Source organism: Saimiri boliviensis, chromosome X (assembly GCF_048565385.1).
Source record: "Saimiri boliviensis isolate mSaiBol1 chromosome X, mSaiBol1.pri, whole genome shotgun sequence".
Lineage (NCBI taxonomy): Eukaryota > Metazoa > Chordata > Mammalia > Primates > Cebidae > Saimiri > Saimiri boliviensis.
In genome coordinates this window covers 66973459-67001435 of record NC_133470.1, presented here as the reverse complement: position 1 = coordinate 67001435, position 27977 = coordinate 66973459, and the positions used below count along the sequence as shown (strand labels likewise).

Here is a 27977-nt window from a genome sequence, read left to right as displayed (position 1 = left end):
TTTTGGTCATGAAGTCGTTGCCTAAACCTACGTCCTGAATGGTTTTGCCTAGATTTTCTTCTAAGGTTTTTATGGTGTTAGGTCTGATGTTTAAGTCTTTAATCCATCTGGAGTTAACTTTGGTGTAAGGTGTCGGGGGGGGGTCCTGTTTCTGCTTTCTGCATATGGATAGCCAGTTTTCCCACCACCATTTATTAAACAGGGAGTCCTTTCCCCATTGCCTGTTTTTGTCAGGTTTGTCGAAGATCAGATTGTTGTGGGTATGTTGTATTTCCTCTGAGGCCTCTGTTCTGTTCCATTGGTCTATATCTCTGTTTTGGTACCAGTACCATGCTGTTTTGATTACTGTAGCCTTGTAGTATAGTTTGAAGTCCAGTAGTGTGATGCCTTCTGCTTTGTTCTTTTTGCTTTGCTTAGAATTGACTTGGCTATGTGGGCTCTCTTTTGGTTCCATATGAAGTTTAAGGTGTTTTTTTCCAGTTCTATGAAGAAGGTCATTGGTAGCTTGATGGGAATAGCATTGAATCTGTAAATTACTTTGGGCAGTATGGCCATTTTCACGATGTTGATTCTTCCTAACCATGAACATGGAATGTTTCTCCATCTGTTTGTATCCTCTCTTATTTCGTTGAGCAATGGCTTGTAGTTCTCCTTGAAGAGGTCCTTTACGTTCCTTGTTAGTTGTATTCCTAGGTACTTTATTCTCTTTGTAGCAATTGTGAATGGCAGTTCGTTCTTGATTTGGCTCTCTTAAAGTCTATTACTGGTGTATAGGAATGCTTGTGATTTTTGCACGTTGATTTCGTATCCTGAGACTTTGCTGAAGTTGTTTATCACTTTCAGAAGATTTTGGGCTGAGGTGATGGGGTCTTCCAGATATACAATCATGTCCTCTGCAAATAAAGACAATTTGATTTCCTCCTTTCCAATTTGGATACCCTTTATTTCTTTTTCTTGCCTGATTGCTCTGGCTAGAACTTCCAGTACTATATTGAATAGGAGTAGTGAGAGAGGGCATCCTTGTCTAGTGCCAGATTTCAAAGGGAATGCTTCCAGTTTTTGCCCATTCAGTATGATATTGCCTGTTGGTTTGTCATAAATAGCTTTTACTGTTTTGAGATACGTTCCGTCAATACCTAGTTATTGAGGGTTTTTAGCATAAAGGGTTGTAGAATTTTGTCAAAAGCCTTCTCTGCATCAATTGAGATAATCATGTGGTTTTTGTCTTTGGTTCTGTTTATGTGGTGAATTACGTTTATGGACTTGCGTATGTTGAACCAGCCTTGCATCCCCGGGATGAATCCTACTTGATCATGGTGGATGAGCTTTTTGATATGCTGTTGCAATCGGTTTGCCAATATCTTATTGAAGATTTTTGCATCTATGTTCATCATGGGATTCCCTCTTTTTGGATTGTCTGGAATAGTTTCAGAAGGAATGGTATCAGCTCCTCTTTGTATGTCTGGTAGAATTCAGCTGTGAACCCATCTGGACCTGGGCTTTTTTTGGGTGGTAGGCTCTTTATTGCTGCCTCGACTTCAGACCATGTTATTGGTCTATTCAGGGTTTCGGCTTCTTCCAAGTTTAGGCTTGGGAGGATGCAGGTGTCCAGGAATTTATCCATTTCTTCCAGGTTTACTAGTTCATGTGCATAGAGTTGTTTGTAATAATCTCTGATGATGGTTTGGATTTCTGTGGAATCTGTGGTGATATCCCCTTTATCGTTTTTTATTGCATCAATTTAGTTATTCTCTCTTTTCTTTTTTATTAATCTGGCTAGTGGTCTGTCCATTTTGTTGATCTTTTCAAAAAACCAGCTCCTGGATTTATTGATTTTTTGAAGAGTTTTTTGTGTCTCTATTTCCTTCAGTTCTGCTCTGATCTTATTTATTTCCTGTCTTCTGCTAGGTTTTGAGTTTTTTTGATCTTGCTCCTCTAGCTCTTTCAATTTTGATGATAGGGTGTCAATTTTAGATCTCTCCTTTCTTCTCATGTGGGCACTCATTGCTATATATTTTCCTCTAGAGACTGCTTTAAATGTGTCCCAGAGAATCTGGTATGTTGTGTCTTCGTTCTCATTGGTTTCGAAGAACATCTTTATTTCTGCCTTCATTTCATTGTTTATCCAGTCAACATTCAAGAGCAAGTTGTTCAGTTTCCATGAAGCTGTGCGGTTCTGAGTTAGTTTCTGCATTCTGAGTTCTAACTCGCTTGCACTGTGGTCTGAGAGATTGTTTGTTATGATTTCTGTTCTTTTGCATTTGCTGAGGAGTGATTTATTGCCAATTATGTGGTCAATTTTAGAGTAGGTGTGATGTGGTGCTGAGAAGAATGTATATTCTGTGGATTTGGGGTGGAGAGTTCTGTAAATGTCTATTAGGTTTGCTTGTTCCAGGTCTGTATTCAGGTCCTGGATATCCTTGTTGATTTTCTGTCTGGTTGATCTGTCTAATATTGACAATGGGGTATTAAAGTCTCCCACTATTATTGTGTGGGAGTCTAAGTCTCTTTGTAAGTCATTAAGAACTTGCCTTATGTATCTGGGTGCTCCTGTATTGGGTGTGTATATATTTAGGATTGTTAGCTCTTCTTGTTGCAGTCATCCTTTTACCATTATGTAATATCCTTCTTTGTCTCTTTTGATCTTTGTTGCTTTAAAGTCTATTTTATCAGAGATGAGAATTGCAACTCCTGCCTTTTTTTGCTCTCCATTTGCTTGGTAGATCTTCCTCCATCCCTTTGTTTTGAGACTTTGTGTATCCTTGCATGTAAGATGGGTTCCCTGGACACAGCACACTGATGGGTTTTGGCTTTTTATCCAATTTGCCAGTCTGTGTCTTTTGATTGGGGCATTTAGTCCATTGACATTTAGGGATAGTATTGTTATGTGTGAATTTGATACTGTCGTTTTGATGCTACCTGGCTGTTTTGTTGGTTAGTTGATGCAGATTCTTGATTGTGTTGATGCTCTTTTACAATTTGGTGTGTTTTTGGAGTGGCTGCTACTGGTTGTTCCTTTATATGTGTAGAGCCTCTTTCAGGAGGTCTTGTAGAGCAGGTTTGTTGGTGATGAAATCTTTGAGTGCTTGCTTGTTCACAAAGGATTTTATTTTTCCTTCACTTATGAAGCTTAGTTTGGCTGGATAGGAGATTCTGGGTTGAAAGTTCTTTTCTTTAAGGATGTTGAATATTGGCCCCCAATCTCTTCTGGCTTGTAGGGTTTCTGCTGAGAGATCTGCTGTGAGTCTAATGGGCTTCCCTTTGTGGGTAACCCGACCTTTCTCTCTGGCTGCCCTTAGCATTTTCTCTTTCATTTCAACCCTGGTGAATCTGATGATTATGTGCCTTGGGGTTGCTCTTCTTGAGGAATATCTTTGTGGTGTTCTCTGTATTTCCTGGATTTGAATATTGGCCTGCCTTGCTAGGTTGGGGAAGTTTTCCTGGATAATATCCTGAAGAGTATTTTCCAGCTTGGATTCATTCTCTTCATCACATTCAGGTACACCTATCAGACGTAGATTAGGTCTTTTCACATAGTCCCACATTTCTTGAAGATTTTGTTCATTCCTTTTTGCGCTTTTTTCTCTGTTCTTGCCTTCTCTTTTTATTTCATTGAGTTGATCTTCGACCTCGGATATCCTTTCTTCTGCTTGGTCAATTCGGCTGTTGAAGCTTGTGCATGCTTCACGAAGTTCTCGTGTTGTGTTTTTCAGCTCCATCAATTCACTTATACTCCTCTCTATGCTATCCATTCCCGTCAGCATTTCGTCCAATCTTTTTTCAAGGTTCCTAATTTCTTTGCGTTCGGTTAGAACATGTTCTTTTAGCTCACTGTAGTTTCTTACTACCCACCTTCTGAAGTCTGATTCTGTCATTTCATCACCCTCCTTCTCCATCCGGTCTGGTTCCCTTGCTGGTGAGGAGTTGTGATCCCTTTTAGGAGGAGAGGTGTTCTGGTTTCGGGAGTTTTCATCCTTTTTGCGCTGGTTTCTTCCCATTTTTGTGGGTTTATCCACCTGTTGTCTGTCTCTGTCCCAGGGAGTTGGAGCTTTATGAGTTTCCGTTGCACTACTGCCTTTTTTGATTTTTCTTTCAGGTCTGACCCGCCCAGCTAGCAGCACGCCTAGCCACTGCCTGCCTGCAGGGGCTTTGCTGAGGTGCTGTGGGCTCCGCCCAGCTGCCCTGAGCTCTTCCCTGTAGTCCTTTTTATATGTGTGTAGTTAGAACTGTCTTGGCCATGGTGGCCCCGCCTCTGTTATGGAGGACTCTCTCTGTTGTGGCAGGTTGCCTCAGCAATGGCGGGTTGCCTTGGCAACAGGGGCCTGCATCCCTTGCGGTGGATAGTCTCAGTAATGGCAGAAGCCCCTCCCCCGCCGAGCCGGACCGTCCAGGTTCAGCTGTGCTTGGTTTGGAGGGCTCAACCCAGAGGGTTTCCAATTACTGTTTTTGTTTTCGTTGTTGTTGGGGGTGGAGGGGTGGGACCAACCGAGCCTGATCACCTGGCTCCCTGACTCAGAGTCCTTTCTTTTAAGTTGAAGGACCCCGGGTTCTGGTCGCTTGTTGAAAAGGTGCCGGGATCTCCCGTGCTGCGACTCACGGAGTCGGCTCGAACTGCGGCGCCGGCTCCTGGCGGATTTTTTGCCTAGGAATCTCCTGGCCTGACTCGCTATTTCAGATGAATGGGCAAGTCTGCCGTCTCAGGGCTCTGCTCACCAGCTAAGAGGGCTCCCAGACCAGTGGCTTTTGTATGGAGAACTGCAGCAACAGGGAGTGGTCACATCAGCTGCGCGGGCGGTATCAGCCCCGAGGGGGCCAAAACAGCTGCACCGGCTGGGACTGCGATGCTGAAGACCCCTCTGCCTGGGTATCTCCTGGTCTGTGGGCAATAAGAGTTCGTCTGGAAATGCGGCATCCACTCACCCTCTGCACTTTCACTGGAAGCTGAAGTCCTGAGCTGTTCTTAGGCGGCCATCTTCCCAGCATTCCTGCACACACATCTTTATAGCAGCACAATTTGCAATTTCAAAAATGTGGAAGCAACCCAAATATCCATCAATCAACGAGTGGATAAAGAAAGTGTGGCATATCTATCTATCTATCTATAGATATAGATATAAATATAGATATAGGTATAGGTATGTTGGAATACTACTCAGCCATAAAAAAGGAATGAATTAATGGCATTCACAGCAACCTGGATAGAGACTGTTATTCTAAGTAAAGTAACTCAGAAATGAAAAACTAAACATCGAGTGTTTTCACACATAGGTGGAAGCCAAGCTATGAGGATGCATAGGCATAAGAATAACACAATGGACTTTGGGAACTCAGGGGGAAAGGGTGGGAAGCAGGTGAGAGATAAAAGACTATAAACTGAGTGCAGTGTATACTACTTGGGTGGTGGGTACACCAAAATCTCACAAATCACCACTAAAGAACTTACGTAACCAAACACCACCTATTTCCCAATAACCTATGGCAATAAAATTTTTTTTTTAAATTAACTTACAAAAGAGACATATGTTTCAAAAAAAATGTTGAGATTTTAACTCAGGTCTGTCCAATTCTAAGGTGAGATCTTTGCTGGCTCCCACCTGGTGGTGAATTAGCCAGAGTAACTTCCCAGCAAGTAGTGGATTCATGAGCCATGTACTCTTCTCTGGCTGTTGTTCTTCCCAGAGATAAGGTAATGGTTCCCTTCTGCATTCCAGCAGAATTACCCTTTGTGCTGAATGTTTTCTTTCACCAGATCAGTAAAGCCACCACTCATAATCCATTGCCTGAACCTTAGAAATGCTTCTGATAGAGTAAATTTCTCACCACAGAAACACTTCTTACTGAAAGGTTTGATGTATAGAAGTGCCTATAACTTGCCTTGAAAGAAAATGAACACACTATTGACAGTTTATGATACAAATCCCACAGGCTAAAGACAACATTTTTAGGAGTTTCTTGGAAATGCTTGGTAGTTACATTATATGCCTGGAGAAGGCGAGAAAATCAGACGAGGATAGGGACTACTCAAGCCTTTTTTTTTTTCTTTCACAGTTCTCTGCTCCATTCCTGTGCTACGTTTGACTAGGCCTTCTTCTTTGTCCACTCAAATGGAAGGAGTATGTTTCTACAATTAGAACTACACAAGACATTTGCTTCTCAAGAAGCACAAACTTGCAGCCATTTTTGGTTTTCCCTTGAGGCCAGAAGTGGACAAACATGAGGAAAAACATGAACAATTTACATAGGGCAGGGGGATGTTCAGGAGCAGACTTTAGCGCGGGTGAAAGCACATGCTGGTTTCTACAGGCCATGCACATATGTGAAGGATTCCACACATAGCTCATAAAGCGGCCTCCAGAAAAATGTATAACTACCAGGTTTTCAGAGGCCCAGCCCTCAATCTCTTCACTTCTCACTCCCCATGACCCCAGTTGCATGGTGTCATTTCGAAACAACCTCAAGATCCAACCAGAACATAAATACTCACTGACACTTTTGATTACTTGCTGAGGTGGCAGCCCAATCTCGAGTTGCAAGAGTCCAGGAGTGCTGTTTTTTCTGAGAGCTGTTTTCCTGACAACTCCAATGTCAGAGGGGTGACAAGTTCATGTTTTACAGGTCTTACAGTCTGAATGACAGTAGATATATAGTAAAGTATGTCACTTGCAGTATTAATGGCAGGCTTGCTCCTGGGCACTGTTGAGAAATGTCTGAGTCCCGTGATAAAAAGGAGGGAGTCTGTTATGGGGGAGGCAACCATTGCCTGGCCCACTTTGGGTAGAATATGAAGAAGAGACACATGTGGGCTCAAAATATACTCAAGAGTGGCTGGGATTTGAAAGAAAACACAGTGAGTGTCTGTGTTGAGTGTTAGAGCTATTATGCACCAGCTATGTGACTTAGACAAATGATCTAATTTCTTTTTAACCTAAGGGACCTCAGTTTCTCTGGATATGAAATTCGGAAAATAATACCTACCTTGTAAGATTGTTTTGAGGAAGTGTATTAAATGTGGTAAGCTACATGAAAATTTCTATCAATGTGTTTAATATATGGTAATTTATTTTGAAAGACAAAATACTGTAATTGCCAGGACTGCTCTGTGATTTATGGGGACATAAGATACAACATTTAAAGTCTCTTCCTGGCCCAGAGACTATAACCATCTTTCCGGCAACCTCAGCCCTTCTTTGTCCCTCATCCTGTCAGATGGATTCTCTAAGAAAGAGTCCTAGATGTGTCTGCATACCTGTCTTGTCTGCTCTTAACCATTTGCTTTGAATATATAGACTTCTGTTAATTCAATTTGTTAAGCAGTCACCAAAGTTCAGTGGATACATGATGATCCTTGAATTAATATAAACATAACTTTGAAGTCTACCTCCACCCCTTCTGCAGTTATTCAGATTGAGATGGAATCCCAACTCCAACCCTCTCAAACCTCAGTTTTGTCGTTTTCAAAAATGTGATTATACTTGTACCACAAAGTGGTTGTAAGGTAAAATTACATGAGATAATGTACAATAGAGTCTAAGTACAGTGCTGGGCACATAATAGGCACACAATAAATATTAATACCTCTTCCTGTCACATCCACCAAGGCCTGTGGCAGTCTGATTGGTGAAAATATATTGAGTACTTGTATTTTCTGTACATACAGAAAATAATGTATTTTATCCTTTCTAAGTAAAAATATTTCAGAGAGTGAATTTTATGTCATCTGGGCTCACTCCATATATTTCTGTACTCCACAGTCCATGTCTACAATATCCCTGGAGCACTACCCATCTTTTGAGGAGAAGAACCACCAGCCTTCACCCTACAATGAAGGATTGCTCACAATTATCCGATCAAGTGCATACTCTCTAAGCATTCTTTAGATTCTATTGCTGTGGCAACCATACATATAAGTTTTTCCAGGACAGACCCAACTTTAAGTATTGTATCCAATGTCCCCATAAATCAGAGCAGTCCTGGCAATTACAATACTTTGTCTTTCAAAATACATTTCCTACCTCTGCCACTTTTACCCAGAAGCATCGTAAAATCATTTGATAGGCCATAGGACCACATAATACACTCAGAAATTAAGGTCACTGTATCAAGAGTGTTTTGCTGTATGTCCCACATGATGTAACACCTTCCCACTCACTCATTCCTTCACACAACAAGCATTTACTGAGCACTCACTATCTGCCAGGTGAATGGGGCCACCGAAGTAAATACGTTCTACAAGAAAGGCAGATATAAAAGAAAAGAAATTGTAATATAATATGATAAAGAGGATGCTGTGGTAATCAAAAGTAGAGAATGGCTAGCTAGTTCTACCTGAGGATAATAAAAAGACTTTCCTAGAGGAAGAGGCATTTGGACTTGGACTTAAATGATAACTGTAAATAATAAATGAATCATGATTAGCTAAAATTTTGCTAAATAGATGCTGTTGTGAAGAGGTATTCCATTATATTATTGACTTTCATTTTAAAAGCTCATATAATATTTTATGTAATATTTCAGTTTCTCTAGAAAGCAACACAGCAGAAATATTCCCATAATAATAACCCTACCCTCACTCCTATCTTTCATTAAAGAGAAATTCATAATACCTACTGTTTGTAGCCATCAGGTAGCTGAAATTGCACTCCTATTAGAAACTGTCCTTTTCAAATATCATTGCCTACTCACAAAACATGAGTTTTAAGGAAAGACATGTAACATAAATACCCCATATAAAGATACATAGGCCTATAACATATAATGTGTAATTCTATGACTGTGTGCACATACACACATACACACACACGCACACACACATATATTATACACACACACACACACACACACACACACACACACACACAGAGTAAACTCTATGTACAGAAACAAAATTGGCAGCCAAAACTTCTTGAGTACAGTGTTTTAACTGGGGCTTAAACAACACTGAAGTTGATTGTTATATGCTATTTAAAATTTTTAAAGGTTAACTAAAAACAATTACATTCACTAAAACAATTTTGATGCCTTTGAATTTTGACGTTATAAAAAAATATATTAATTGCATTGATATTTAACTCACCATTTGTTAATTGAATGAAGATGGCCCTTCTTGTTAACCTTAATTGTCATGCCCTGTTTTCTAACTTAGTAAAAGGGTTTTTTCATTTCCTTTTTTCTCTATAGCCTCAGCCCCAGCTTGCTGCCTAGCAAAGGCATGCCATTTGTCACGGGGGCCAGGCAAGGCAGAGTGAACAGCTCATTGAAATCCATCTCAGCTTGTGAGGACAGCTAATCCCCAGGCATGCCCTGCTTTAAGGTGGGATGTATCAGGCACTCCCTATATTAAGGCTTAAACGTGAAGACAAAAATGCCCCCAGAACAAACCAAAGCTGTGGACAGAAACATAACTGCAAGTGTTTCAGCAGGAAAAAAAAAAAAAAAAAAACTGGTGAATTAACAGTGAAATAAAAAGTCTTCATGACCAAGAAGATACTACCATTGGTTTTGTAATTTTCATCTCTTTCTTCTTGAGAATGAATCCAGGAGCAAACTTGGAGACTATGGTTAGAAATGAGTTAACTTCGGCCGGGCGCGGTGGCTCAAGCCTGTAATCCCAGCACTTTGGGAGGCCGAGGCGGGCGGATCACGAGGTCAGGAGATCGAGACCATCCTGGCCAACATGGTGAAACCCCGTCTCTACTAAAAATACAAAAATTAGCTGGGCGTGGTGGTGTGCGCCTGTAGTCCCAGCTACTTGGGAGGCTGAGGCGGAAGAATTGCTTGAACCCAGGAGGCAGAGGTTGCAGTGAGCCGAGATTGTGCCACTGCACTCCAGCCTGGCACCTGGCGAAAGAGTGAGACTCTGTCTCAAAAAAAAAAAAAAAAAAAAAAAAAAAAGGAAAGAAAGAAATGAGTTAACTTCTGGTCAATATTTAAAAGCCACGCACCTTCAACTGTCTGCAGAGGCAGCCAATGTGAAAGGTGAAAAAAGTAACCAAAAACACAACCAGCCCTGCTTAACCAACACGGAATTTCTCTGTCTTTCAAGCTCTGGTCAGCTCTCACAATTCACCTTTGTTAGGAAACAAGCAGCTATACATTTCTCATATAAATTTCAACTAGCCACTGCTCATTTGCATCCCCTCCTTCAAACTCAGTCATCCCAATTCCTCTGAGGTTAGCTGACCAGCAGCTGAGAAGAGACCTTTTCTCTATGAATGCATAACTGATCATTGATGAACAAGCAGGCACTCAGTCTATCTGACCGAGGAAAAAAAAAATTCCTGACCATCATTCCAGATGTCCCTGTCGGTCAACACAATCTCCATATAATTTATAAGGTATTAAATATCAAAAATAATGGATCTTTTCACTTAGCATCTTGGCAGATGATGATAGCAGTGCATTTTATTTGAGAAGCCAGCACAGACTTCTCCTAGTAAAACTGCAAACAGAAAACTGTGAGGATTGGCCCCAGAGCCTCCTAGAAAAATGCTGCCATTATACTCCATTACAGTTAAAGCTATGTAAGCACTTTCTGGATGACATCCAATCACACAGCACTTTTCCCTTCCTTCTTGCTCACTTTTTCTTTCTTTTTTCCTTCTTTAATAAAAACATGTTCTTTCAATGGCTAGACAGTGGTTTCTAGTAAAGAAGCAGACTGCAAATCAACCAAGAAAATGTGTGCTGAAAGGAATGACAGATTTTTCAGAATCACCAGTAACAAGATACTTCTTTGTAGTCAACTTTATGTGCTGTGTGACATGCCATGTGGACTGGGAGATCCAGTCTAATATGTAACTCAGAAGTGCCAACAAATACTAGAAGGTACAAATTAAATGACAGGAGACTGCAAAAGGAAAAGTGGAGATTTTTACTTGAGACTTGAATATAGTTTAAGAGTTTCAAGTATGGTCAAGGTCTGTCTTCTTTCTTTGAGATCTTCCTTGAACATTTGGATATTTGGAAACCCGTATAATCTGCAAAATACCCCAAATTAAAAAAAAAATGATAGTGTAATGACAGTAGCCACTCTAGGAAATTAAGTATGTAGCTTGCCAATTGTATTCTAATGAAAATACTTTGCTCTTCAATGTTCATATTCTGCTGAAACTTTGCATAAAGCAATGTGAAAAGATGTCACATTTTGATGTAAAGAGAAGGCTCAAGTAATAAATTGAGAGGCAGTGGAGTATAGAGCTAGAGGATTAAGGCCATAGAGTCCTGATTTCCCATCCCAGATATGCCACATTGATTCACTGAAGAAATATTATTTGAGTGTCTGTATACTAGATACCATGTTGAAAAAGAAAATCATGGTTGCTACGCTGATGGAGCTCACATTTTATGTGGGGTGGGGGAGTAATGTAGACAGACATGAAAAAATAAATCAAAAAGAAGAATGTCAGAGAGTACTATGAAGAAAATTAAAACAGGGTAATGGGATAAAAGTAACTGGGTGTCTACTCTAAATTGGATGATCAAGGAAGGCCTCTCTGAAGAAGTAGCATTTGAACATAAATGATGAGAAGAAGCCAGCCACATGAAGACCGGGTGGAAAAGTGTTCTATGCATAGGAAACAGCAAAGATAAAGACCTTAGAAGAATGAGCTTCACTTAATGTAATAAAAGAATGGAAAGAAGGCTAGTGTACCTGGAGTTCAAATGTGAAGGACAGAGTAGTAAGAGATGAGGCTGACCTCTTTTTAATGTTTTTCTTTTTCTTGTAAATTTGTTTAATTTATTATAGATGCTAGATATTAGACCTTTGTCAGATGCATAATTTGCAAATATTTCTCCCATCCTGTAGGTTGCCTGTTTTTACTCTATTGATAGTTTATTTTTCTGTGCAAAAGCTTTTTCATTTAATTAGATCTTATTTGTCCAGTTTTTATTTTATTGCAATTGCTTTCAGCATCTTCATTGTGAAATCTTTGCCCATGCCTACGTCTAGAATGGTATTGCCTAGGTTGTCCTCCAGGGTTTATACAGCTTTGGATTTTATATTTAAGTCTTTAATCCATCTTGAGGTGATTTTTTTGTATACAGTGTAAGGGAGAGCTCCAGTTTCAATCTTCTGCCTGTAACTAGCCAGTTATTGAATATAGAGTCCTTTCCCCATTGCTTGTTTTTGTCAGCTTTTTCAAAGATCAGATGGTTGTAGGTGTATAGCCCTATTTCTGGGCTCTTTTTTCTCTTCCTTTAGTATATGTGTCTATTTTTGTGTCAGTACCATGCTGTTTTGGTTAATTTATCCTTGCAGTATAATTTAAAGTCAGATAACATGATGCCTCCAGCTTTGTTCTTTTTGTTTAGGATTGCCTTGACTATTCAGGAACTTTTTTGGTTCCCTATGAATTTTAAAATAGATTTTTCTAGTTCTCTGGCAAATGTCTTTGATTGTTTGATAGAAATAGAATTAAGTCTATAAATTGCTTTGGACAGTATGGCCATTTTAATGATATTGATTCTTCCTATCTATGAGCATGGAATATTTTTCCATTTGCTTGTGTCATCTCTGATTTTGTGAGCAGTGTTTTGGACACTTTTCAAAAGAAGGCATGCATGTGGCCAAGAAGCATAAGAAAAAAAAAAAAAACAGCACTGATCATTAGGGAAATGAAAATCAAAACCACAATGAGATACCATTTCACACCAGTCCAAAAGGTTATTATTAAAAAGTCAAAAAGTAACAAATGCTGGTGAAGTTGCAGAGAAAAAGGAACACTTAGGTACACTGTTGGTGGAAGTAAAAATTAATTCAACTATTGTGAAAAGCAGTGTGGCCATTCCTCAAAGAACTAAAAACAGAACTACAATTCAGTGAGAAATCCCATTACTCAGTACATAGTCAATGAAATGTAAATCATTCTATCATAAAGACATATCACCGGGCACGGTGGCTTAAGACTGTAATCCCAGCACTTTGGGAGGCCGAGGCGGGTGGATCACGAGGTCAAGAGATCGAGACCATCCTAGTCAACATGGTGAAACCCCGTCTCTACTAAAAATACAAAAAATTAGCTGGGCATGGTGGCACATGCCTGTAATCCGAGCTACTCAGGAAGCTGAGGCAGGAGAATTGCCTGAACCCAGGAGGCAGAGGTTGCGGTGAGCCGAGATCGTGCCATTGCACTCCAGCCTGGGTAACGAGAGCGAAACTCCATCTCAAAAAAAAAAAAGACATATGAACACTTATGTTCATTGAAGCACTATTCATAATAGCAATGATAGGGAATCAACCTCAATGCCTATCAATGGTATACTGGATAAAGAAAATGTGGTACACATACACCATGGAATACTATGCATCCATTAAAAATATGAGATAATGGATTTTGCACAAACATGTATGCAGCTGAGGCCATTATCCTTAGCAAACTAACATAGGAACAGAAAATGAAACACAACATGTTTTCACTTATAAGTAGTAGCTAGATGTTGAGAGTACATGGACACATTGATGGGAAAAAGAGACACTTGGGTGTGCAGGGGGTGAAGGGTGGGAGCAGAGAGAGGTGCAGGAAAAATAGCTAATGAGTACTAGGCTTAATACCTGGGTGACAAAATAATCTGTACAACAAACTTCAATGGCACAGATTTACCTAGATAACTAATTTGCACATGTACTCCTGAACTTAATATAATAGTTAAAAAAAGAAAGATGAGACTGAGCAGCAGGTAAGGGCCAGATCATAGAGTCCTTACCTTGATTAGATGTTGTATTTCATATCAAGACCCACTTACTATTTATGATATTTTCGGCATATTTATTAACACTTTGTCTCAGTTCCTGCACTTGTAAAGTGGAGATACTAGACTAGCTACTTCCTAAAGTTGTTATAAATATTACAAGAGATAATATATGTAAAACACAATGTCTAAGACATAGAAATAATTCAATAACTGTTTGTTGTTGCTATTATACATTAGAAATAGCCTATCTATGACTGATAGGAGCTTAGAATCAGAATAGTCTGTGTTCAAGTCCTAGTTTTGTCACTTACAGGCTATGCAAGTCACTTAGGCTTCCTAAGCCTCATTTTTGTCATCAATAACAATAATAGTATTAATAAATACATTTTCAAATGCTCAATATGCATCAGAAAGTAGCACACAAAATTATATAGCCTCAATTTAGTGTTCAAAAATACATTTATTAGTAGTGTTATTGTTATTGAAACTCTTTCTGGCCTTACATGTAAGTGGAAATAGGCAGCCATTTTGTGGAATGTTTTCCAAAAAGTTTGACCTCAGAGATGACTGAGTTCAATCTGCTGATTTTGCTAATAGGGGAACTCAGGCACAAAGAAAGGAAGAGATTTGCCCAAGCTTACACAGTGAGTAGGAGAATTGAGTACAAAACCAGATTTGGGCTTTCAGCCCAAAGCTCTTTGTTACAGCACAGAGTTTGCACTCAGATCCTTCACTGGGAGTATGTTTTGCTGAAAGGAAAGGTGTGGAGGAAGTAAGGGAAGGAGGGATGGAGAGAAAAGAGACAGCAAGAAGTGGGAGGGTTTGTGTGTGGGGTGGGGGTGAGAGAAAGAGAGAGAGAGAGAGAATCTCTTGCCTAAAGCAAGAGAAAGCACAAGAAAGAGGATGTTTAGGCCATAACATGATCTGCATTCCTGACCAGAAGTTGGCTAGGCTTGGGCCTTCATTAGTCTTCTGCAATCCCTGTGGCTTGAACCAGAACATAAACACCCAAAAATGTATTAACTAAGTGCAAATTTTGGACAACAGCACTTCAGGGTCTCACAACCCATTTAAAAACAAACATTAGAAATGTGATATTTAAGAATCAACTTTTTTGTACTTCCTTACATTCATTCAGAAATTTATTATTGGTTTTCATTTTATATATTTATTGAGAATGGAGCATCTTCATCTTGAGAATGTATACAACCATTAAAGTTAAATCCAGTCCTGCTATGGAGCATGAAATTCTGTTTCGTGTACATTTGCTCTATTTTAGTCTATAGCACTTATTATCATCTGTTCTTGTTACATTTTTTTATTTCAATCTGAGAGCAGGTACTTCTTATTAACTGACCAGATTAGAAAAAAATAATCATGGCGGACACCTTAGTCCATTCTTCTAATAAGCCTGTTGATCTGGTCCTCCTGTTGCCAGTATCTTCACCTTCTACAAAATGGGTGGTCTTTTTCTTCATTCCATCTCATGGAGAGGATAATTTGAAGGGTCACAGAAAGTTTTCAACAGTGTAGATCTCATGAATCAGATCCCCCATGCAAATGACGCCATATTTACCAAGAGATCGATCAGTTAAAGCATTATCTGTCAAAGCAATTTGCTTCTTATTAATTTTGCCATAAGCACGCTTATAGATTAGTTCATTTACTGACTTCAGATTTGGGTACTCCCATGCAATATATGGTTCTACAATCCTCAGCTTGTTAATTGAAGCCTTATTGAGCTTCACAAAGGTTCCATTGAAGATTTGATGAAGGCAAAGAAGCTGCAACAGCTTTCAGACCTTTGGCCTCACGCCATTAATACATCTGATCCTTATGATGAATGCCTATTTGGGTTCTGCAGTTATATAAAAGTTGCCAGCTTTTCTTGTCATCCTAGCCATTTGAATTTCAGTTCTGTACACCTGCCTATGTTCCTTGTGATAGTGCTTTGCTATTTCATAAACTTCCTCCTTGTTTTTTTGAAGCATTCTGGAGCAAACTTCTTTCTCAGGTGTTTGATCTTCAGCTTTACGAAATTCCTTTGCTTTTTCTTAAGGGTTTCTGGCACTACAGAAGCCTTTTTCTTCTTCTCTGTAACATCCTCCATGGTTCCAGCCAGAAAAGAGTGTTATTACTTTTTAACTTGTTTATTTGTTTGTTGGTGGTTTTCTTGCTCTGACTCCAGCGCATAAGTTTAAAATGACCAAAAATATATATATATATGTTATTGTCACCATTGTAGCTCCAATACCTAGAAGAATGCCTGACGCATGGTTGGTATTCAAGAAATTTGTTGAATAAGTAAATGAATGAACTCTGCATCCCTAGAAATTCTCCCAGCCAACCTGTTTCTCAGGAACTTCAAGCTCCCTTGAACTTGATCTATTCAAGAAGTTCCAGGTTCCCAATTGAGAAAAGCGACCCACACTTTTGGTTTTGCTACCACCAACTTGAGGAGGAAAAGCAACAATGTGCGAAGGAGACAACTTACCCTGGAACATCATTAGAAGGCATGAGGGCTCTTTGAGACTACCTTCTCATCTACAAGGTCTGAACTGTCAGATGATAAACAGGAAGGAAAGCTGTCTGCTAGCGCCACATAAGGCATGCCAACTTGAAAACCTACTTGACTTCCTTCACTGCCACATTTTAGGCCTTGCAACATTAGACCTGCTCTTCTGAGGTCCTCAGCTCAGTATCTCTCTGGATATTTGGGAAAGAAGAGCTTCATTCCCAGGCCCTCAGAGACAGAAGGAAGCAAAACAGTAGGCAGTATATGGTTCTTAAAAATCTGCATACAGCGGAGATTTTTGACTCAGTAGCCTGTGCTCTTTTGGTTACTTGCTCATAAAATATAAACAAACTGCTTCGTATTTTATAAATAATTTCACCAAATCCACCAAAATCAGGAAACATTTGGGGGAAAGATTCCATGACTATATGAAATGAGAACACAAGCTCCCAGTCACTGCAGGTGGTTTTGGAAAAGAGGGCTGTCTAGAACAGGTGGTATATGTTTTGGTATCAATGGAACACAAAATGATTTCAAGGGAGCAGGACAAGAAAGTCTGCAGTGCAAAAGCTCCACCACAAGGCAAGAGAGGCTGAGGCTTAAGAGATGATTTACCATTTATCAGGACAATCATCTCTTCCCATCCTGATCCTACTTCAGAGAGTCATTTGAATTAACCAGACTCCTTTTCTAAGATGCAAACACCAAAAAGGTTAAAAACAGTCAAGGAGGGAAAAATGAGGGATCAATCATTTACACCTTAATGTAAATCTGTTCAGCCTGTCACTGTCTTGCCAGAGCTTTATGTGCTGTGTTTTTGTTCAGGAAGAAGCAATATTTCTGGAGAGGCTGGGAAGAGATGTTGGAGAACACAAAGACCACAGGAAAAATAAGTAGAGCACGAAGTTTGGGAAACCATATTAAACATAAGATACAGGGATTGGGGGTGAAGACAAAAGGTAGAAGAGGGCATATAAAGATGTGAAACCAACAGCTTCTGTCTCTGTGTTTCTGAGGACCTGGCCTAGGAAATCATTAGTGACAAAGCTTCTCTAATTTTAAATGTAGCCTAGGGCTGATCAAGCTAGTCATGATCAGAAAATGCAGTTTGCTGTTATCTCATGGGGAACTAATGCACTATATGATGCTTGAGATACTAACATGGCCTTCCCTGAAAGTTAGAGGCATGAGCATGATATTCAGAAACTCTGTCTTGCTACCTCGGAACCATCACCTGTTCTAGGTATTAATCTGTTAGCCACTTAGCTCCACATTTTTCTTACTGTTGTCACATGATCTGTTTGCCCCAACTTTTCCCAGGCTTCCCAGTTGTTGTCCTAGAATATTTTGTCAAATCCCAGAAATTGAAATTCGAAGTCAGCTTCCCAGTTGTTGTCCTAGAATATTTTGTCAAATCCCAGAAATTGAAATTCGAAGTCAGCTTGGCTAGCAACCCCAAATAAATCAAACCCAAGTTAGAAAAATCAGGAAAGGAGGTCTTTAGTCTTTTACCTTGATCCCTAAAAAGTTACCGATTTGCCATTTGCCAATTCTTTATTAGTCTTCAGATAGCCTCAGAAATTAAGCACTGAAATTAATTTGAGAGCAAATATATTCTAATAATTCCTTTTTGAAAAGGTGGAGGGAAGATAAAGGAAAGATGCCTTTGAGTGGCCACAAATAAAGAAAGTTGAATAATTGATCAAAATATAACTGCTATATAATTCAAATATATTTTATTACATTTAATAAACATTTAAAATCCAAGTTGCAATTACAGCTGAAAATTTGCTTTTACTTTTGATGTAACATAGTCACTTTTATATTTAGTTATACATTACATTCTCTTGGTTACATTGTTAATGTGACGTTTTTATTATTAGCAATTTATATTAACTATAAAAATGGAAATTAAAAAAGTGAAATATAAAAAAATTTAAACATGGAAATTACACAACAAAAACCATTTAATAATATATTTTATTTCAACTTAGTTAACATCCCATTAAATGGTTTGGTGTAGTAATCATAAAATTTTATAATGTTAAGATGCAAGAGCACAAAAATGTTCACATATATTTTATAGTTACAAGAAATAAAAAAACTGAATACTGACAGAAACAAAAGATTATTCATACTTTTATTACTCATTTGATCTTACCATATAGTCTAACAACTGAACTGAACTTAACCTAATTTCATTTAACTGAGCCTAATGCCTTACGTATTACATCTACAGCCTTTACTCATAAGACTATATAATGCATAATTACTTTAAGGACTTTCATTTGGAAAAAGTAATGCTACTGTTGAGAATTTTTTTACTGTTGTTTTAGCATTTTTTCAATTTGTTCCTAACCCAGACACAAATTTTACAGTTTTTAAAGTTTCATTATGCTCACAGATTTTTACTTAAAAGTCTTATCATTTTTAAGTCTGCATGTCATCAGAAAGAAAAACAAGTTAATGAGTTATAAAAATTTGCTTATTGTTTTAGAATTTTTTTTGTTATTGTTCTGTGCATCTTAATTTTTTAACCACTTTCCAGCACACGTTTCTGGTAAGCAACTTACAGGATACATTTTTCCTGGAAGTTTTATTTTAAAATTCTCAGCATTTTTAAATTGCCATGTTATCCAAATATTTTAAAAATTGATTAATGCACATTTAAAATATCTTTGTTGTTTTTCAGGGTTTAACATTTAATTTTGGTTTCTGTTGTTGCTGCTGTGCATGTGTGTATGCAAGAGTTTATTTCCACTGCTTCTGACTTGAGCACAAATGTAACATCTTTCAAGCTCAGACATTGTATTTAAAAGTTTTAATATTCTTAAATACACACTTTAGTTTTAAAACAGTAAGAGTTTTAAAGATTTTTTATGTTTTTGTTGGAGTAAATTATAAAAAATGTTTTCTCTTTTTTCGTAGATTTTAAAATACTGTTTGTAATTGCTTTTAAACAGGGTGCCAGTTTAGCGGCTTCCTTAGCTGCATTTTGATCCAAAACATCATATGAATGTTATAGTGTTTTGTAAGATTTGCAGATGCTTGGAAAATGCAATCTCTAAAGTTTGTTTGTGCTTGTTTGTTTTAAGGCAGTTTGGTTTTTGGCTTTTTTTCCCACAGTTTGTCCTTGACCAGGAGATAAATTTAGCCACTTTGTAGCTGCATTGTGCTTCACGATTTCATGCAAATAACCTAGTATTTTTAAATTTACAGAGCCTGAACAAATTGTAATGAAAATGTTACAAATTATTTTTGAGTTTTTTTTTTTTTATTTTTATTTTTATTTTTCATGGGGTTCTGCAGGTTTTTGTTGTTGTTGTTTTGTTGTTTGTTGTTGTTCTAGTTTGCTTTGATTAATGTGTTGGTTTTTTTTTCTTAATTAGCTTCCAGTCTGAGGGCACAAATACAGCAGCCCCTGGCTATATTATGCTCCAAAATTTGATAAGAAAGAATAAGTATTTTCTGGTCATATATCTCTACTCCTCCCTCCAAAAATGATTAATTCAGGTTTTAATAAATATTTCAAGTTTACAGTTTGATTTTTTTGTATTACTTTGTTTTATTTTTTTCAATTTGCTCCTGACCTGAGCACAAATGCAGCCCCTTTCTGGCTGTGCTGTTCTCCAACATATAATATAGAGGATAAATATTTTATAGAACCTAGTTTCCCAAAATGAAGATAATTTGACATTTTAAGAACAAAAAGTATTGGTGTTGCTCAAGTTTTTTTTATTGACATTTGGTTGTTTTAAGTAATTTTCCAGCTTTTACCTGCCAGATATATATTCAGCAGCTTTCTGGCTTTGAAGTTTCACATGAAAATTTTAATGTAGTGTTAAAACAATGAAGTTTTTAAAACTCACACTGCCGATGATTATAAATGTGTAAATACTGTTTATTTTCTCTTTATTCCCACCCACATACATGACAACACAATTTATTTTCTGTTTTCGAAATGCACATAATGTATTTTACCAATGTTAAAATTTAGATACATTTCATGTTAATAATATTAGGCTAAAAATATTCTTGTGCTAAAATAAACTCAACAACAATTCAAAAAAAAATTTTAAACCTAGCATATATCAGTAGTAACACAATTTTTTAAAAAATCCCTGAATTTGTTCTATATTTATAGGCCCAACCCAATTACCAGGTATCATTGGAATGGAAATACCTTTTTGAAAGTTTCAAAGTCATCTCCATATTATCAAATGTCACTGGCCACCTGCATAATGTGATACAATGAAATTCCAACCAAGCAAAAGAGTTTGGAAATCCATCTTGGTTGTTGTAATTAGACTTGACCTATAATTACTGAACAAAACAGCAATAAAAATGTACAGTATACCTTCAAACAAATGTATCTGACTATATTTGGTGCATTCTTCTCAGTATCTTAGCTTCAAATCTTTAGTTTATAGCATAAGAAAAATTATAGGAGAAACCATATCTGGACCTGAACACAATTCACATGCCTAAAAGGTGGATTCTAACATTAATTCACCACCATTATTTGTTGTTTGATCACTCACTTCCTCTTGAACAGCTGGAAGGGAAGGCTTTGTGGTCAAAGGTGTTTCAGTCTTAAACAGGGACTCCATTCTGATGTGGGTATTGATGTAGAATGACTTCTGAAAGGACTCAAGGGTGAAGTAATAGATGAAAGGGTCAAAACAACAGTTCAGAGTTGCAAGGCACAAGGTGATTGGGTACATGATCTTTGCAAATCTTTCCAAAAAGCAATTAGTAATAGCTTGGGAGCGCACCAGGGCATATAGGAAGAGGACAGAGTTGTAGGGTACGAAGCACACCACAAAGACTGCCATATGTACTGTGATCATTTTCAGAACTTTTTTCTTATTGGTTCCAATTTGAGAAAGAGTAGCAGGCTTGCGAAGAGTTCTCAGCACCACAGAAGAGCAAGAGACATTCAATATCAGAGGAATGATAAACCCAACAACTTCAATAAATATTGTGATCTTGGATAAATAAGTCTTCCAGACACGTTTGGAGAAGCCTTCAAAGCAGGTGGTGGTTGCATTGTTGACATTAGTGGTGGAGAACAAAGAGGCTGAAATACCACCACTGAGGACTAGGATCCAGACACCAGCACACACAATGGCAGAATTCCTCCTAGTCCTAATAGTACGAGATCGGAAGGGATAGACAATGGCCAGGAAACGATCCACACTAATACAGGTGAGAAAGAGCATGCTCCCATAGATGTTGGTGAGGAATGCAGTCCCAGAGATCTTGCAGAGGGTGTCACCAAATGGCCAGTGGCGGTTGAAGTTGTAAAATATTTTGAAGGGTAGGGTACAGACAAAAAGCAAATCAGAGAGGGCTAGATTGGTGATAAAAATAGCGGTCTCACTTCTCATTTTCATGCGGAAACAGAAGACAAACAGAGAGACACTGTTGGTTATCAGACCCAGGATGAATACAACACTGTAGACAGCACCATTCAGATTATACTTGAAGGAATCATCAACAATGCAAGTATTATTGGCAGTAGCATTGCCCAACCTGGGTCTGAGGCTTGAATTTGAATCTTGGAATTGGAAGTCAATGAATCTTCTGTCACCCATGGACTTTTTTTTCAGGAGGCCTGCTGGCTGCAGGGGTTCACCACTCTGACACTAGGGATCAGTAGAAAATATTTTCCTCCTATCAGAGACAAGATGGAACAAATAATCAAATTTGCCTTCCATCCATGATTTCTGCATAAGAAGATATTCTTTCCACCCAGATTGGAAGAAAACATGCACATTCCATTTGGTTTGACAAGTACTTTTTTGAATATCTACCATACATTTAAAGGTACTACAAGAGTATGTTGCAGGAGCAGGAAAGCTCACAATCAATACAGTAAGTGCAATATTATAGCATGGCAATGAACATGGGTAAGGTGTAGGTCACCAAAGAGTCCAAAAATATAAAACTAAGAGTTAAAACAGAATTTATGGGACTGCAAAACCTCTAACATTAAAGCCAGGCTTTATTCACTATTATAGGCTTGCACTTACCTTCTACAATAAGTACTGTCAGTACATTTATTTTATTTGGAAAATGCATTTATAATACAAGCCGTTTCCCTTCTGCCCAGAGTCCCTCCATTCTCCCCACTAGTGATCCTTTTAAGCAGCATGATTCTAGCTCACTTGCTATATATTGTTTTGTGATTCTCAAGTTGATACATTTCAAATAGGTCTCCCAAGTTTTCCATTCAGTTTTTTTATTATTTCAATCGTTTTATTTTACTTTTTATTTGCTTTAACTGACAAATCATAATTGTACTACAATTATGCAAGTACAAGGTGATATTTGAATATATGTATACCACATGAGGTGATTATGTCAAGCTAATTAACATATCCATCCCCTCACTTTAGCTTACGTTCCCAGGAACATATACACTATACCCACAGCAAGCAGTATGCAAATGCCTGCCACTTCTGCTCTGCTGCTCTGAGTAATCAAACTTTGTGGGAGAGAAAGCACAGACAAGAAAGGATTACATTCTCAATCCTGAAGAGAGGGCATGGGAAAACTGCCACTATGGCCCTATTCATAGCTCCCCTTGCTTGAACACATACCACCTTTGCTGTCTAGAAGTGAGGGTGTGGTGCTGGGACTTAACACAGCATTAGAAGCAAGGAGTTCTATTTCTGACTCAGACACTGGTTCACTCTGTAACTTGGCTATACTCTTTCTCTTCCTTGAATAAACTTTACCCCTAAGCCTCACAGCTAAAGCTAGGAAGATTCAGCAAAGCTTATGAATAGCTTTATGAGCTTGCCAGTACTCAGCCCTACGTAACCACAGAGAAATATTATATAAGTTTGTTTCCTTCTCCCTTCCTGAAACAACTGTAAACTTATAACTCTGTCTTTTTTGGTACACTAAAGTTGACATTAGAAACACACCTTTCTAGTGTCATGTAATGTATACCTTGTACCTCAGAAAGCCCCCCGACTTGAGTTTCAGCCTTAACTTCACAATTTACTCAAACAGGACAATCCAGGAGTGTGCCCCCAAGGTAGTATCTCCCATACAGTTATGATTAAAAAACCAGAGAGGCATTTGGCTCTTGAGATGATTCTGAAGAAGAATCAATATTTGCCTCTTTTCTTACTGTTTCCTTTCTTTTGACTAAAAGAAACCGTGTTTCTAACTATTAAATCCTCTTCAATAGCCAACATATTGTGCACTAAATGGAGGTAAAGAACCAACACTTGAGCTTCAGATGAGATGAAGAAGGAAAAATATATGCTGATGCAGTTAATTCCATCTTCCACTGCAATAAGCATTAAACTACTATCTTCTGCAAAACTCTGCTGCCAATTATTCCAACAATTAATCACCTAAGGGTGTCAGACAGTGTTGGGTAGCTGCATTTTTATTGACACTGGACAGGAAGCAAGTTCCCTGGAGGTTGACCAAAAAGAAATCTGACCCTCAATTTTTAAATTTGATCTACACATGGAGCTAATTCAGAGTGGCCACAATTGTTCCCTTTTTAAATTTCTAATGATAGTAAAATACAGGTATACCATGTTTGGGGTCTTTAAGTCAGCTGGAAGAAGTAAAGTTAGCCTTTAGTCCTATAATTTTGAATAATCAAATCACTTCACTTCATGAAGTGCTATACTTTCACTTCCCAGTATCCTAGAAAAGTTGTCTTGCCGAAGGCCTTCTCTGCATCTATTGAGATAATCACAATAATCCTGCATGATTGGCACATGATTTGCTCCATGAGCACAGGTCAGAACCTAAAGTACAATTAAAAAAAAAAAAGAAAGAAAGGGAGACAGAGACACTTAAAAGAGATGAGGTGGTTAAACAGACATCTGGAAGAACACTCCAGGCAAATGCAACACCTAGAACAAGTTGCCTCCATTGGGAATTTGCCTGATATGTTCAAGGGAAGCCAGTGTGGTTTGTGTAGACTGAACTATGGTGAAAATAGATAAGGAGATAGGAGAAGAGAGGCGGGGAGCAGAGTAGGTAAGACTGTGTTGGCAACTGTATGACTCTTTTTAGGATACTTATTCTTTCTTTTTTCTTTTCATTTACTATATGGTCCTCTTGCAACTAATTCTGTTGTAAATTAGAAGACATTTATCCAATTTTATTCTGCCTGGATGGCTACCCAGATATACCAACACGAGTTAATGAATCATCCATGATACCCCTGATTTGAGGTCTAACTTTGTGATGTATTAAATGTGCATAATTGACCAGACACAGTGGCTGATACCTCTATCCTAGAACTTTGGGATGCCGAGGTAGGCTGATCATGAAATCAGGAGATTGAGACCATCCTGGCCAACATGGTGAAACCCTGTCTCTACTAAAAATACAAATATTAGCTGGGTGTGGTGGCACACAACTTTAGTCCCAGCTACTCGAGAGGCTGAGGCAGGAGAATGGCTTGAACCTGGGAGGCAGGGGTTGCAGTGAGCCGAGATCACGCCACTGTACTCCAGCCTGGCAACAGGGCGAGATTCCATCCCAAAATAAAATCAAAATAAATAAATGTGCATAATTATTTGAGCTATAACTAGATCCCTGCTCCAATGACCTTCTATTCTACCTGTACACACTAATTTCTTTTTGAAGATTTCCTAATTTTTTTTATAATTCAATGTGAACTATAGAATCATCTTTTCTATTTTAAAAAGAAAAGCCAAGTTGTATTTTTATTGCAATACTATTAAATTTATAAATTAACTTTGTAAAATTAATTATTTTGTGATGTGTAATGATGTGCAGTCTTTCTATCACAAAATAGTTTGTTTTCTAATTTTAAGTATTGTTTGTACTTTAAATCATATTTTAAAATTTCTTGAAATTGATCTTGTATATTTATTAAATTTTTCCCATGTACTTTAAAAAAATAAATAAATAAAATAAAAGCTAACTTGCTTTTGCTCCCTACTGAAGACAGTCCAGAAATCAGAAAGATAAGGTCTTGAATGTAGAGTATACTAAAATAGTTTTTGCTTTGCTCCATGAGCACAGGCCAGGTCAGAATGCTTCTCATCTCCAGAGCATTTCCTTGTTCGACTCTAGTCAAAGCTAATGAAAGTTGATACAATAGTTTTCAGAAGAAGATGAAATCTATTGCGTTCTTACCTATCGATACTTAGCAGTGAAATAGATTTAAAAATACACAAACGTTGTGAAAAATACAGCTCAAAACAATCCTGCTAGAGCAATAGGGAATACATTAAGATTGCTGCTTCTCAAATTAGTGACTTCTAACAGATAAGATTCCTTAAGGAAATTTTATAGGTCAAGTCACAGACACAGGTCATAATCATACAGGTTTTATATCAGTATTCATATGCATTGGTTGATGCTTCATAATAGTTTTCAAAACAAAACCTAACTTTATGGCATTCCATATGGAGGAAACTGTAGATAAATGTTTCACTCAAGAATGGAGCTAGGAAATTGATCTACATCAACCTCTTCTCTTTTATTTTTGATGCAAGAAACATTCTTTTAAAAGTGGTGTATCTATATCTAATCTAAGATTATTAAGGTTGCTTTGCCTTTCCATTATATTTGAGGAAAACAGGAAAGTGACATGGGCCTCAATTTGATAAGATCCCATTCTCAGTGATTAACTTGATATTTTTTTTTTCTTTTCACCAAAAAAGAAAAAAAAAATACTTCAGTGTCTCATTAATACTTCACTTGAAAACGCAGTCCAATCTTTTGGGACTAATGTGGTCTGATGCTCAACATGATGGGGCCAAAGATTGCATCAGCCCCACTAACGTGAAATTTTCCCTAGTACTTAGTTACAGAGTAAGACAACTGCAGATAAATTGCTCAACCTAATATTATGAAATTGTCTTGAGTCTTGAGACTCAATATCTCATCTCAGCAGAAGCCCCAGATCTTTTGGGACAATATTTGGGTGTTCCCAAAAGAACTCATTTCCAATTTCTGTAAGGGTCATATATGCCAGCCAGGATTTTAGCATTATTCCTTATATTTGAGCAGCCAAATCAGTTATCAATTTGGACAAGAATTCATGTGATATACACCGACACTGAACCTGATAATAGCAATAAAAAGTCTCCCATATCTAAAGGCAAATCCCAGTGGCAGAGAGGGGTTGAGCTGAAGAATCAACATTCATCTACATCAAAATAGCCTGAATTACAACAAACTACAATTCCTCCATCCTTTCTGGGTCTTCAAATCATTTACTCTTTAATAAGTTGGAACTATTTTTACAACAAAAGTTGAACAATTAAATTAGGAATTTGTAGAGAAAGTTATTATGAGGAGGGTAGGACTCACCACATTAGTTCGAGCCAAATGTTGGCACCAATTTTATCTAAGACTGGAATAAACAATTAGCTTCCTGGAGGCACTGTAGTTATAGATTTCCTCCAACAGGTGCTGTGAAATAGAAACAGTCATAATAGTGTGCCATAAAGAGAGCTGATAGATTTTCAACAAAATGTATACTTTCAATAAAATGATCTTAAAAGATCATACAATAGAAAAAAGTATTATATGATATAAAGCAGAGTAAATGAGAACCAATAAATTTTAAAATGGTATTTACATGCAGTGGATTTCATTATTACACAATTGCAGGTAACAATGTATTTTCCAACCTGTCACTACTGTGCTATATTTTATTGGTAGTACTGGCTAAACACTAAAGCATAAAATCCATGTGTGATAACCTATAATCATTTAATGATAATAAGTGACAAAAGGCATAAAAATATTTCCCCCACTTTCATAAGGTAATGCATTACATTAAAAATAAGAAAACAAAGGAGAATTTTGTTTTGGCCAGAATTTACATTGAGTCTTTTTTTTCTTGATCATAACTGTTACTATTGGGCAGGATCCTTAATAAGGGAAGAGGAAAGACAACTGGAATAAGAAGTGGAGACTCCACTGTCTTGTCTCTTACCTGCAGCCCACACATTTCTCTCTCCCCTGAACTACAGTGATATAATCAAGGCTTCAATTACTGGATATTAGCACACTGACTGACAATCACTGCACCTTTACCAGGATGTCCCAGAACTACCCAATACAGCATGTCTGTAACATCTCTACTTCAAACTCTGCACAAAATATTTGAATAGAACCAGAATTACTCTGCAATGGAATTCTTACAAATAGCAACTGCGTTTAGACTTTACCCATTACAGTGCCTCTACCCGTAAAGTAGAATTATCTGCTAGCTCCAAACTTACAGTATTGTTACATCTCATCCTTTTCTAAACAGAGGTACCTTAAAAAAAAGCAAACTGCTAAATAGTATTACAACTCTCCCCAAATGATTTTTTCTATAAACTAAAAAACCAAAACAAACAAATAAAATGATTAGATAATTTAAGATATATTGAGATCACCTTAATATTAAGGAGAATTGATTTTCACACTCCTCCAGAGATCTGTATTCCTAGAATGAAATGAATATTATTTTATTGGTTTATCTTAAAGAAAGATAGAAGCATTAACATTTCTTCATTTTATGCCTTTCACAGTTGATAAAGGTTATATAGAAAACTTTTTATTCAAAATTCAAGCAAACTGGGAAGTTCAAATACCCAGAATTTTTTATAGTTGATATGAATTAAGTGTAAACACACCCAGCCCCATCACAAGCTCTGTGAGAGTAAGTCACAGTCCATTTCTGAGTCTCAGTTTCTCTTCTCCTTTAATCTTTGGTCTTGATTGACAGAAAAGCAGCCTTCAACGAGTGCCATGCTGG

The 27977-nt window shown here is 37.7% G+C and overlaps 1 protein-coding gene across 1 annotated transcript; it reads right to left on the bottom strand.

Moving 5' to 3' along the window:
• Positions 1 to 19459: 19459 nt before the first annotated feature.
• Positions 19460 to 27657, bottom strand: LPAR4 (lysophosphatidic acid receptor 4). The gene is made up of 3 exons (XM_010347344.3): positions 27616 to 27657; positions 26537 to 26638; positions 19460 to 21883 (listed from the first exon to the last, which is right to left on the bottom strand). The coding sequence occupies exon 3, from the start codon at positions 21802 to 21804 to the stop codon at positions 20692 to 20694; it is 1113 nt and encodes a 370-aa protein (XP_010345646.1). The 5' UTR covers positions 21805 to 21883; positions 26537 to 26638; positions 27616 to 27657; the 3' UTR covers positions 19460 to 20691.
• Between the last annotated feature and the right edge of the window lie 320 nt (positions 27658 to 27977).